Here is a 14,117-nt window from a genome sequence, read left to right on the forward strand (position 1 = left end):
CCTGTACTTTTGTTCACACAATTGGCACACCCTGGCATCCAGGTAAGTCCCTTGTAACTGGTACCCCTAGTACCAAGGGCCCTGATGCCAGGGAAGGTCTCTAAGGGCTGCAGCATATCTTATGCCACCCTGGGGACCCCTCACTCAGCACAGACACACTGCTTGCCAGCTTGTGTGTGCTGGTGAGGACAAAACGAGTAAGTCGACATGGCACTCCCCTCAGGGTGCCATGCCAACCTCACACTGCCTATGCAGTATAGATAAGTCACCCCTCTAGCAGGCCTTACAGCCCTAAGGCAGGGTGCACTATACCATGGGTGAGGGCACCAGTGCATGAGCACTGTGCCCCTACAGTGTCTAAGCAAAACCTTAGACATTGTAAGTGCAGGGTAGCCATAAGAGTATATGGTCTGGGAGTCTGTCGAACACGAACTCCACAGCACCATAATGGCTACACTGAAAACTGGGAAGTTTGGTATCAAACTTCTCAGCACAATAAATGCACACTGATGCCAGTGTTCATTTTATTGTAAAATATACCCCAGAGGGCACCTTAGAGGTGCCCCCTGAAACCTAATCCAACTACCCGTGTAGGCTGACTAGTTCTAGCAGCCTGCCACACTCGAGACATGTTGCTGGCCACATGGGGAGAGTGCCTTTGTCACTCTGTGGCTAGTAACAAAGCCTGCACTGGGTGGAGATGCTATCACCTCCCCCAGGCAGGAGCTGTAATACCTGGCGGTGAGCCTCAAAGGCTCACCCCCTTTGTTCCAGCACCACAGGGCATTCCAGCTAGTGGAGTTGCCTGCCCCCTCCGGCCACGGCCCCACTTTTGGCGGCAAGGCCGGAGGAGATAATGAGAAAAAGAAGGAGGAGTCACTGACCAGTCAGGACAGCCCCTAAGGCAACCTGAGCTGAAGTGACTGACTTTTAGGAATCCTCCATCTTGCAGATGGAGGATCCCCCCAATAGGGATAGGAATGTGACCCCCTCCCCTTGGGAGGAGGCACAAAGAGGGTGTAGCCACCCTCAGGGCTAGTAGCCATTGGCTACTGCCCTCCCTGACCTAAACACACCCCTAAATTCTGTATTTAGGGGCTCCCCAGAACCTAGGAACTCAGATTCCTGCAACCTAAGAAGAAGAGGACTGCTGAGCTGAAAAACCCTGCAGAGAAGACGGAGACACCAACTGCTTTGGCCCCAGCCCTACCGGCCTGTCTCCCCCCTTCGGAAGAAAACTGCTCCAGTGACGCTTTCCCCAGGACCAGCGACCTCTGAATCCTCAGAGGACTGCCCTGCTCTAAAAGGACCAAGAAACTCCCGAGAACAGCGGCCCTGTTCAACAAAGACTGCAACTTTGTTTCCAGAGGAGCAACTTTAAAGACCCCTGCAATTCCCGCCAGAAGCGTGAGACTTGCAACACTGCACCCGGCGACCCAGACTCGACTGGTGAAGAAACAACGCTACAGGGAGGACTCCCCGGCGACTCCAAGACTGTGAGTAACCAAAGTTGTCCCCCCTGAGCCCCCACAGCGACGCCTGCAGGGGGAATCCCGAGGCTCCCCCCTGACCGCGACTGTCTGAATCCCAAAATCCCAACGCCTGGAAAAGACCCTGCACCCGCAGCCCCCAGGACCTGAAGGATCGGAACTCCAGTGCAGGAGTGACCCCCAGGAGACCCTCTCCCTTGCCCAGGTGGTGGCTACCCCGAGGAGCCCCCCCCTTGCCTGCATCGCTGAAGAGACCCCTTGGTCTCCCATTGAAACTTATTGAAAACCCGACTTGTGTTTGCGCACTGCACCCGGCCGCCCCTGTGCTGCTGAGGGTGTACTTTCTGTGCTAACTTGTGTCCCCCCCCCGGTGCCCTACAAAACCCCCCTGGTCTGCCCTCCGAAGACGCGGGTACTTACCTGCTGGCAGACTGGAACCGGGGCACCCCCGTCTCCATTGAAGCCTATGCGTTTTGGGCACCACTTTGAACTCTGCACCTGACCAGCCCTGAGCTGCTGGTGTGGTAACTTTGGGGTTGCTCTGAACCCCCAACGGTGGGCTACCTTGGACCCCAATTTGAACCCCGTAGGTGGTTTACTTACCTGCAAGAACTAACAATTACTTACCTCCCCCAGGAACTGTGAAAATTGCACTGTGTCCACTTTTAAAATAGCTATATGTGTTTTATGTAAAAAGTATATATGCTATTGTGATTATTCAAAGTTCCTAAAGTACTTACCTGCAATACCTTTCAAATGAGATATTACATGTAGAATTTGAACCTGTGGTTCTTAAAATAAACTAAGAAAATATATTTTTCTATACAAAAACCTATTGGCCTGGAATTGTCTCTGAGTGTGTGTTCCTCATTTATTGCCTGTGTGTATGTACAACAAATGCTTAACACTACTCCTTTGATAAGCCTACTGCTCGACCACACTACCACAAAATAGAGCATTAGTATTATCTCTTTTTGCCACTATCTTACCTCTAAGGGGAACCCTTGGACTCTGTGCATACTATTCCTTACTTTGAAATAGTGCATACAGAGCCAACTTCCTACAAACAGTATCCACTGTTCTTCTAACTTGAAACATTTTCGCCAACAGAAACCTAAGGGAGCGATGAAAAAATTTTTATGCGTCAAAGGAGCAGTAAAAAGGGAACTGACATCAGGACGCCAACAAGGGCTTCTAATGGCTCCAATTAAATCACACAGAGTCGCATGCGGAGCCATGGCATTATGACGCCCTCATTACCGTGCAAAGCTATGAAAAAAGTTTCAGTAGAGTGCTGGCGCACTGGAGATATACCAAAGATGAGGAATCCACAGGTAGATGTATCCATTAGAATATGTGCTTAGCATCAATAAGGAGAAACACATTTGCAAGGCTCACTTTATCAGTATAGTAGCAATTCATTTAACATCAGGATCACATTCAAGGAATAACCAGGGAAAAGGTCAAATATATTGCAGCACCAACTTCTTCCTTCCCAAAAAAGTTGTTCCAGATTTTATAGTATCAGAAATGAGCAACTGACAACAAGGGAAAAGGCTAAAGATTCCAGAGCAATGCTTTCATTCAAGAACCAGAACTACAATTTTCCAGCTGAGGATAGAAAGTCCACACCCTGGCAAATTCCAACAATCAGGCAAAAACAAAGGCTGTGATTAAACTTTATCGTTTCTTAGTTCTGCATTACATAAATCTTTCCTAATTGTGAGATCTAGAAGGTGAGATGCAGGGAGACAAACAATACAGACTGAATGTAGATCAGTGTGCGTCTTCTTTTTTCCACAAGAAGGGCACTTCACAAAACATCTAAGGATGATTTGACAGAACAAATTATCTTTTTCAGTCAGAAAAACAGTTTTGTGTACTCTAGATACTTAAAACTGTCAAATGATAGTAAACAATAGTGATTTCGAAGAGAAAATGTCAGAGAAATTGCAGAGCTCAGTGCTAACTGTAGGAGCTGGGGAAAAAACTGACCTAACTGTCACCTGTGGGGTATGATGGGATACAGAGGGTTCTGTGAGGTCTCAAAGGCACACTACCAGTTTTCTCTGTTGTGCTTTAAATGCAGCCTACTGGCTAAAAATGCCTTTCATTCCCTTGCAGTTTTCTTTTCAAATAAAGACTGATTATACTTAATGGTTTCTGTTTTCCCCCAAAAAAAAAAAACCTTCATCTCTGCAAGATAATCTAAATGAAAACTCAAAGTAATTTGGGCATTTTTTTCCCCTCCTAAAAAAAAAAGTGCTCCGGGGGCCCCACACGTGGCAGGTCTATTCAATGTTTATGACTATAGATGAGGATCCCCTGGAAGAAAACTACAACTTTCCAACTGAAGATGGAAAGTCCATGCTCTGTCAAGTTTCAACGATCAGGCAAGATCCAAGGTTCAAATACATCTAGGTGAAGCAGGAGCTATGTACATCATATTAGCCTTGATCTTGTTGCCCACCGAGATGATGAAAGAACAGGTGAGAAGCTATACAAAATAACATAAGACTGCAGGTATGTACAAGAGCAACCACTTTTGTCTCTAAAGAGTTTTAATTTCTCCTAATGCTAAAAAAATAAAGTGGACATTGTCTTCTCTAAAGAAAAAATGAACCCCCATCACCAGAAAATTCCAATGCTTGAAAACTCAGCTAGATGTATAATTTGTTTCACCAACTATGGGTCAAGATGTAAAGAAAATGTCTGCCTCTAAATTGCTGGTCTCAACAAGTCAAAGGTGGTAAAATCAGGTGAAAATACTGCATGCTGAAGATTTTTTAAAGGGCCAATGAGAATTTAGCAAGGTGCAGTAGTGAAATTCTCACAACACAGGAGAGAAAAAAACCTATGAACCTATGCAACTGAAAATATTTTCATTATGCTATTAATGAGAAGTCACAGGACAACACAGGAAAAAATCCAAGATGAGAATTTAAAGGCATTACACAACAATCAAGATTTCCGGCTTCTAAACTACAGAATATACATACATATTAATTCAACAGGAATATACTATCTAAAAAAAACACAGAATAACTTCAATATTAGAAAACAACACCTGTTAAATGGTCTGAGCACTCTCAAAGTACAATGAAAGAAAATATGCATTACCCGCTCCTGGACCTCCAGATCTGCGCTCTGCACAAATTGAGGCATTCGATCAATCATTAGTTGTGTGATTTCCTGGGCCGCTTCCTTCTCTCCATCTTGTTCCTTCCTCTGCAGTATGGATGCATAGAGTTTAACCATGTTCTGCACATATACAGCCTGGATGTGGCCAGGCAATGTAGTGACTTTCGACCGCAGCATGGCTTCAAGGGTCTGGCTTGGTTCTGGAAGATGCCTAGAAAAGAACATTTTACGTTAAACCATTCATAGATTAAGATTCAAACAAGTATGTGTGCTATACATCCAGTCACTTCTCTCCGTTTTGCTTTACAGATAGGTGCATTAAACAAACACCTTGCTTAAAACCTTATCCATATATGCCCTCACATACATCGGGACGCCACTTGGTACCTATAACGTGCCCACTTCTGGCATGCAGAAGGTATCTTCTAAAGACTAGAATATCTTTAGAGAGACACGGTTCCTGTGTGCTGAAGACAAGACCAGCTCGTCCTGCACCAGGCCCACAGTGGGAGCGGAGCCCTAGAGCTCCTCCCATGGGGCCTCCTCCCTCCGTCAGGAATAGAAGAGGAATCGCTTCCCCTTCCACCCCCGGCCCCACCCTTCGCATTCTGATGACAACAGCGTGCTCACAGCAGGCCGACATCATCAAATTATGCCAGGGCTGCGCTGGAAGCTATTTCCTTTGTTTGGAGAGAGGACATACAAAAGGTGTTGGGGGAGGGGCACCCCCTTTGGCAAGGGTCACACCCCCCCTCCCCCCCCAAAGGGGGCACAGAACTGTTGGCCATTTCTGCCCCCCTTATTTGTTAGGCCCAAATCCACTTAGTCACCAGGGAGTGTCAGTGTGAGTTTTGTGTGAGTGTTTTGTGTGGGTGAGCGGCCCCTTTGGCAAGGGTCACCCCCTCAAAGGGGGCACATTACTGTTTGCCATATCTGCCCCCATTGGGGGAAGATCGGCCTATTTTTTGTAGGCCCATCTGCCCCCAAGGGGGACAGAATCCACTTAGGCACCAGGGACAATGTCTAAATGCTTGGTGGCAGGGTGTTTGTCAACTGGCGAAGTATTTACATTTGTGATTATAACAGTTTATTTCTCCTTTTTGTTCTAGTTCAATGCTTTTGCTTCCTTTGCTGTGGCTTCTTACGGTTTTGGCAGTGGTTGACCTGCGGTTTGCGTAGATGCATGTTTTAGGTAAGTAAAAACAATTTACTCCAAAGAAGTATTGTTGCCATGCATGAATGACATGTTTGTAGGTGGTGTACTAAATGCAGGGTTGGGTGTGAAATTGTCGTTGGATTTGTGCACAATGATATTTGTGTTGTTTTATGTCTAATTTGCTTTTCTTTTTTCTTTTTAGTGGGATATCATTGGTGATTGGTGATTGGTGTGCCTGTGCAGCGTAGTTGCTGGTGAGTCTAGCTTATTCAGGCAAGTGAGTGGTACAGTTTTTGAGTACATAACTCTCTGTGATAAAGCCACACTTTATTTATTACTTATTTTAGACAGTGCTGGTTGTTGTTGACACATTCGTCAAGTTACACTTCTAAGAAAGGATTATGGCTAGCCGCAGAGTGACTGTGTAAGGAAATGCCTCCTTGGCATGGTTACCCCCCGTCTTTTTGCCTTTTTCTGATGCCAGTTATGATTGAAAGTGTGCTGGGACCCTGCTAACCACGCCCCAGCACCAGTGTACTTTCTAAACTGTACCTTTGCTTCCACAATTGGCACAGCCCTGGCACTCAGATAAGTCCCATGTGGATGGTACCCCTGGGTACCAAGGGCCCTGATGCCAGGGAAGGTCTCTAAGGGCTGCAGCATGTCTTATGCCACCCTGGGAACCCCTCACTCAGCACATGCACACTGCCTCACAGCTTGTGTGTGCTGGTGGGGAGAAAATTACTAAGTCGACATGGCACTCCCCTCAGAGTGCCATGCCAACCTCACACTGCCTGTGGCATAGGTAAGTTGTCCCACTAGCAGGCCTTACAACCCTAAGGCAGGGTGCATTATACCACAGGTGAGAAAAAACGTGCATGAGCACTATGTCCCTACAGTGTCTAAGCAAAACCTTAGACATTGTAAGTGCAGGCTAGCCATAAGAGTATATGGTCTGGGAGTTTGTCAAACACGAACTCCACAGTTCCATAATGGCTGCACTGAAATCTGGGAAGTTTGGTACCAAACTTCTCAGCACAATAAATAAACACTGATAATAGTGTGGAATGTATTGTAAAATGCACCCAGAGGGCATCTTACAGATGCCCTCTGAATACTAATCCGACTTCTAGTGTTAGGTTGACCAGTTTATGCCAGCCTGCCACAACCAGACGAGTTGCTGGCCACATGGGGAGAGTGCCTTTGTCACTCTGTGGCCAGGAACAAAGCCTGTACTGGGTGGAGGTGCTTCTCACCTCCCCCTGCAGGAAATGTAATACTGGTGGTGAGCTTCAAAGGCTCACCCCTTTTGTTACAGCGCCACAGGGCATCTCAGCTAGTGGAGATGCCTGCCCCTCCGGCCACTGCACCCACTTTTGGCAGCAAGGCTGGAGGAGATAATGAGAAAAACAAGGAGGAGTCACCCACCAGTCAGGACAGCCCCTAAGGTGTCTTGAGCTGAACTGACCCCTGCCTTTAGAAATCCTCCATCTTAAGTTTGGAGGATTCCCCCAATAGGATTAGGGATGTGCCCCACTCCCCACAGGGAGGAAGTACAAAGAGGGTGTAGCCACCCTCCAGGACAGTAGCCACTGGCTACTGCCCTCCCAGACCAAAACACACCCCTAAATTAAATATTTGGGGGCATCCCAGAACCCAGGAAATCGGATTCCTGCAACCTGAACTAAGAAGGACTGCTGACCTGAAAGCCCTGCAGAGATGACGGAAGACGACAACTGCTTTGGCCCCAGCCCTACCGCCCTGTCTCCTGACTCGAAAAACTGCAACAGCGATGCATACAACAGGGACCAGCGACCTCTGAAGTGTAACGTTTGGTAACTATGGGTTTGGGCAGGGTTGAGACTTACAATATTTCTGGGCTGTCCTTTCTTCAGGAGATCAGTCAAAGGCGCTGCCAGGGTCGAATAATGTGGTATAAATCTCCTATAATAACCAACGAGGCCTAAAAAGGAACGTATCTCCTTTTTCGTGGTAGGAGCTTTTATGCAAGTAATGGCTTCTACTTTGTTCATTTGGGGTTTGATGATACCTCCTCCAATGTGATAGCCCAAATAAGAGATTTCATGAAAGGCTAAACGGCTTTTAGAAGGATTGGCTGTGAGTCCCGCTTGGTGTAAGACAGAAAAGATTTTATGTAAATTACTTAAGTGGTCATCCCAGGTCTCACTATAGATAACAATATCATCCAGATAGGCAGCAGCGTATCTGGAGTGAGGTCGTAGTACCGAGTCTATAAGACGTTGGAATGTGGCTGATGCCCCATGTAAACCAAAAGTGAGGACGTTAAAATGATATAAGCCCAAGGAGGTAGAGAAGGCTGTTTTTTCTTTATCCTCTGATGACAATGTAATCTGCCAGTATCCCTTTGTCAAATCAAGGGTGGACATGTACTTGGCTTTCCAGAGTCTTTCTATAAGTTTGTCTACCCTGGGAAGGGGATAGGTGTCAAATTGGGACACCGCATTGACCTGTCTGAAGTCAATACAGAAACGTATTGACCCATCCGGTTTGGGAACTAACACCACCGGAGAACACCATGGACTTTTTGAAGGCTCTATAATACCCATGTCTAACACTTTTTCTATTTCTTTTTCTACTAAGATTTTTCGGGCCTCAGGAATACGATAGGGTCGTAACCTGACTATTTTGCCTGGCTGGGTTATAATTTGGTGCTGCACCAAGGTGGTTTTACCGGGCTGCGTAGAAAATAAGCGATTATGACAACTGGTTTTCTTGCTTTGACGTGAGGCGCATATTTCTCAGAGGCTCTTCTGGTTTGGAACATCTATCTGTAGGACACCATCCTATTTCTAACTCTTTAACCGTACTGACCAAACATCCAGTTGCCGGAGAACCTGTAGGCTCCTCCCATTTTTTAAGCAGATTTATGTGGAATATCTGGGTTCTTTTGGGATTATCCGCCATCGGTTTAAGGATGATAAACTGCCGTCCTTAGTTGTTTAATTCCTAGGAGCGGACAGATCTGAGCCATGAGATTGGACCTGAATTGTGTTCCGTGATCTGTCAGGATCTCTCTAGGAAAGCCTATTCGGGAGAAGAATCCTATCAGGCTATAAGGCTCGGGAACCAGTAGTTGTTTCTTTTCCTGACTGTCAGTGTTAGTGAATCTATAAAGTAGATTTTTAATTATTGAGAAAGAAGGACCCTTATCTTTCGGGTTTCGAGGTCGGGCAGTTCTCCAGGCGTTAAGCAGGCTAGGATCTTCCCTTTGACACGTACAGAATGGGGGAAGACTATTGAGGTTGTGGACTCGTGTAATTACCCGGTTATAGGCCGTGTCCTTCTGTCCATAGAGTCTCTTGGCTACCCGTTTCTCTTTTCTACTGGGTTTATACCGGATAGCCTGAGGTTGTATTTGTGTGCTGGAAAAAGGGGCATTCTTCCACCAGGAACCAATATCTTCCTGACTCCTTGTACTATCCAATAGAACAGCAAAGTCCTTATAATCCGTTCCGATTATATCTTCTTCAACCAAATGTTCTACTACCCCCATTCTTACTGGTGTTTCTTTCCCCTCCCAAGAAAGGGTGGCCCAAGTCATGGGGTATTCTCAGGTTTCTCCATGGATACAGCAAATTGAAACGGTAATCCCAGGAGTAATGGCATGCCTGTCGATCAGGTCAGCCCTGATTACTGACTGGCTACATCCAGAGTCAATAAGTACCATGGTTAGTCTCCCATTGAGTAATATCTCTTTCTTATATTGGGTATCTTTTCCCCCGGTGAAGAAAACCCTACCTCTAGTAATACCTATCTCCATAGGTTCTGTATTCTCATTTTTAAGAGGACATGACCGGGCTATGCGGCCCTACTCCCCGCAACTATAGCATAGGGGTTGTTGAAAGAACGGTTTCTCCATCCCTCTAGATTTTACCGGATCTTCGACTGGTCTTCTTCCCAAGGGGGGTTTCGGTCCCATGTTTTGTTGTGATGTTGTAGGGGCTATGCGATGGAGGGGAGTTTTAAACTCAAGGGAGTGGTGGAAAGCACAGGCCAACTCAATGGTGGTATTCGTGTCGGGACTAGGATGTTGTTTGATCCAGTTACGGGTGCTGACAGGTAGAGCCTCTAGATACTGTTCCAGCAGAATGGCCTCAATAATATCTTCCCTATTAGTCCCTATGGGTCCAAGCCATTTGAGACCCAGGTCTTTTACCCTGAAGTACAAGGCTCTTGGATTCTCGGATGGTCCCCACTTGCTTTTCCTAAACCGAACTCTATAATGTTCTGTATCAAACCCTACCCTCTCTAGGATACTCTTTTTAATATCTTGGTATGGTGTAGTACCTCCCGGGTTCACAGCTTGATAGGCTGCTTCGAGGGTTCCAATTAATAAAGGAGCAATATACTGACCCCACCTATCTTGAGGCCAAGTGGCAACGTGCTCAAAGTTTGTAAATAGGGCGTCCGGGTCTTCGCCTTCCTGGTACCTTCGTAGCACTGAGCTTGGCACGTTTGGGTGTACTCGGGTGGCCGCGATGGTGTCTGTTAAGGATTTTAGAGCGTTCTCATGTACCAATTGATTGTTGTCCATGATAGTGGCCTGGCTCTTAAGGGCACTTTGTAGGGCTTCCCTTTCAACCTTAGCCTCTTTCTGTTGCTTTTCCCACACTATCTGGAGGTGACTCTGGCCTTCCGCCAACTGCTGCATCAAATCCGCTATGGTGGGAGTTCCTTCCATCGTCTCTTCGTCCGGGTTGCCTATTCCAATGTCCCACTTCTGACACCACTGTGATGGGTTCTATGTCTATATGGGATGGATATTGGAATAATGCTATAGGCACCGGATCTTGGTTGTGTAATTTCTTTATTGTTAGGGTTTCCTAGTTCGTTTGTGTCGCTTTGCAGGGTTTCCTTGGTTATTTCACCAGGACTTTTACTTCTTTTTAGATGTTTCTGATGGAGGTCTCAACCCAGTCGATCCCCTGGTGGAATGGGGTCTGTTCTCTTCTCCCGTGATGTTGGACAGCCGACCGCCCCCCCCCCCCCCCCAAAATAAGGAAACAAGAGGTAAGTGTAGAGGTAAAAGTATGGAGATTTAAGGTGGTTAGTAGGGGTAGTGGGAGATGGGGGGGGTGCAGGGTTGTGGTTGGATATCTATTATCATTTAGTGAAATCACCTTCCCGTGAGTATTCACTCTCTCTCTCTTTTTATAGTGGTTCTTTACAGCTGGTAGGGTGACGGAAGGGTTTTTAACTCAGTGTATATTAATTGCTTATAGGGCTCAGAGTATCTGCCCTTCCTTGTAGTACCTTCCCCCTGTCAGCCCTTCAGCCCCTGTAGACTTCCCCCTTTCCGGTAACCAGCTAGGTAAAAAGGCAAGTTTAAGGTACGATCGTACCTGTGACTGCCACGCCCCTCCAGGGACGTGGCGGGTCTCTTCGTGGTTCCCCGGATTCTCCTCGAAGGGTTCCGTAGGCTGGTACAGGTCTCCTCCCGTCTTCTGGCTTCGTCGGATTCACAGCTTGGCTTTCCTCTTCCTCCGGCACTCGCGATGCTTCTTTCGTTGCGGTCTGTAACGGCAGGGTCGCTTCCTGCTTCTCAGACACCGTAGTCCGGTGTCCCTCGTCTATTTCTGGCCCTCCTGGGCCGCGTCCGACGTCACTCCGTCGACGCCATGCCTCTCGGAAGTGCCCCGGGAGTATGGGTTTGTCGGCCCGGGTTGATGAGAAGTAACCGAGGAGCTAGACGCCCGGTTACAGGGTCCGAATCCGACCTCGTCGAATAGGCCCCACTGAAACCGATGGCGGCGTTGGCTGACACCGCTCCGACTCCGAGACGTCGGGGATAAGAATTGGATCGATGTCGATAGTGGGCACTACTGACGTCGAGAGAGTCTATAATCAACCCAGTGCCAGGGAAGGTCTCGAAGGTGCAACTGGCGTCGGTGTGGATCCGCGCATGGATCCTGAGGTGACCTCGGTGACCGGGGCCGAAGCCGCCGGCGTGGAACCCGAAGGCCCCTCAGCCGAACCCGTAGGACCCGAAGGCACTGCATCGGGGTCGGCCCACCCAAAGATGAGGCACATGGCCACGTAAAACTACTTTAGTCGGGCGGGGGTTGCTCAGGCTCTGGGAAGCGCGGAGATTACCCAAATGCAGGCTCCGAGTACGGAGGCCGAGTGCGTGGACGCTCGTCCCGCATCGCGTCAGCCGAGTGATGGGGTGAAGTCTGAGATCGATGGGACTTCTTCTTCTTACCTTGACCCGAGGATTTGGAAGAAGACGAGTGGTGATGACTCCGTGACTGATCTCAAGACCTTCCTCTTGAGCGAGACCAGAACCCACACGGAGTTGAGTGCTGGGCCGCCATTAGCTTTGGGGACTGCGCCCTCAAAGCTTTCGGGTGCATGGCCCGACACTCGAAGAACGACTTCGGGTCATGGTCACGCTCGAGGCACCACAGACAAAAGCGACGAGGATCCATCACCGACATCGTCTGATGGCAGTCCTCACAAGGCTTGAACCCGGTCTTCAGGGACATCTCAACGCACCAAAGTCGTACACAAAAACTTTGACAAAACGGTCAAATTTGGCCAAAAAATAGCCAGGGTATCTCTCTCCGGATCAGCGCGTGGCGCGGAAAGAAAAGAACTGACGTCACTGCGTGAGGGCGGCATCTATGTACTACTCCTGACGTCATCACGGCGACCACGACGCCTGCGGAGTCAACAGACACCACCTACTGACGCGCAAGGGTATTGCTCGAAGAAAAATCTCCGGATCCAGTCGGACGCCTGGGGAAAATTCGAAGGTAAGGAATCTGCAACTAGAAGTCTCTATCAGATAATGGTGTTGCAAGATTAAAGTTATTGTTAGTACTAGATTCAGTTCCAGTAGGTGGTTGGAATTGCATACACAGCAACACCTTTCTGGACTTAATCATTATGAAGTTTAGTCATTTAACTACAGCATTGTTCTGGCAGTTAAAGAAATTCTCAACTCAAGGATCCCAAGATTTCTCACTTTGTGCTGCAGGCTTGAGACATCATGCTACGTTTGTTAGTAAATGAGAGGTATTGCCATACTTCGCATGTTGCCTATTTTTATTTTATTCTAATGGGTATTTATATAGTATTGAGCTGGCAACTGAAAGAAGGTGGTGAAATTGTGTACCTCAAGAATTTGCATTTACTTGGGTAGCAGATGCATGGACAGATGTTTACATAGCAACAGCAGAAACATACAATTTCACAAGTATGATGACGTAACTGTAGTTCAGGTAAAGCATGAGTCCATTTAAAAAGGAGGATTAAGCAAGAAAGCAGTAGAGGTGCATGTTAGGAGCAAGAGAGATCAGTGGTTAAAAGCAGGGCCCTAAGTTCATTCACGACAGCCACGCGTAAAGAGGCTACCATTACAAGTTGTGTTTTAGGTGTTTGCGTGTCTAGAAGTAGGGCTAGTGCAGAGTCTAAAGAAAATCCCACAATTAACATTTATATGATGGACAGAAAAGTGATGTGTTTGATCTGGAGCCACTCCTTTAAGAGGAAAGACAGGATTAATTTCTGGATTGTGCAAGACATCTTCATCCAAGTATTTCATGAGTATGATTAGAATCTTGTTATTTAACAGCAGCACAGTAAAAAGAGGTCAATAATGATCATGGGCGTCTGTTCCATGCTTTACTGGAGCTGTGCGATGACCTCCCTTTCTAGACTGCAAGCAGGCAAATCACCGTTTCAGGGTGATCTTTTAACAAATGCAAAATAATAAACATTAATGCTACCCACACAAATAGAATTTGCTGTATATCTTTAAAGTGATTGATTCGAAATTCATAAAGGTAATGTCTCACAAATCCTGACAAAGTTTCACAATGTTCTTGCAATTGAGTTGATCTGGTTACAGAAGTGCAACTTATGTAACTAGACACTTATCAGTGCTGGCTTATACAGCTACATTTAGGTAAAGCACTGTAGTTGGGGCTTCTAAATATCATTCAGACAAACTTTAAATGCATGAGAATCTGTTCATGTTCTTGGCTACCACATACATACTCACTTCTCTCTAAATTTGTGATCTTCCCTAGCTCCCAGTGCAGCATACGATTCAAAACAGAAATATTTGTTTCAGCTGTCAGGTACATCAAGGCAAAGTCTGAAAGTTTCCTACTTGCCAAACCAAGTCCTTTAATTAGTAGAACATGATCTGCTCAGGGTATAGATGATACAGAGAATACATTAGGGTGGGAAGGTTTTCTCTGCTTTGGGCCATCATCTGTGGAACTATGCCTATTAATATTGCTGACAGATGCCTAGACACTGGAATCAAATATTTGTCAACC

The 14,117-nt window shown here is 46.8% G+C and overlaps 1 protein-coding gene across 1 annotated transcript in view; it reads right to left on the minus strand.

The window, feature by feature from the left end:
• The window catches only part of AP3D1 (adaptor related protein complex 3 subunit delta 1), a 437,106-nt gene that overhangs the window by 288,007 nt on the left and 134,982 nt on the right, over positions 1-14,117 (minus strand). The window contains exon 15 of the mRNA XM_069217822.1: positions 4,611-4,842. Within this exon, the coding sequence (XP_069073923.1) occupies positions 4,611-4,842 (232 nt within the window). The remainder of the gene's footprint in view (positions 1-4,610; positions 4,843-14,117) is intronic.

This window comes from Pleurodeles waltl, chromosome 12 (assembly GCF_031143425.1).
Source record: "Pleurodeles waltl isolate 20211129_DDA chromosome 12, aPleWal1.hap1.20221129, whole genome shotgun sequence".
Taxonomy (NCBI): domain Eukaryota; kingdom Metazoa; phylum Chordata; class Amphibia; order Caudata; family Salamandridae; genus Pleurodeles; species Pleurodeles waltl.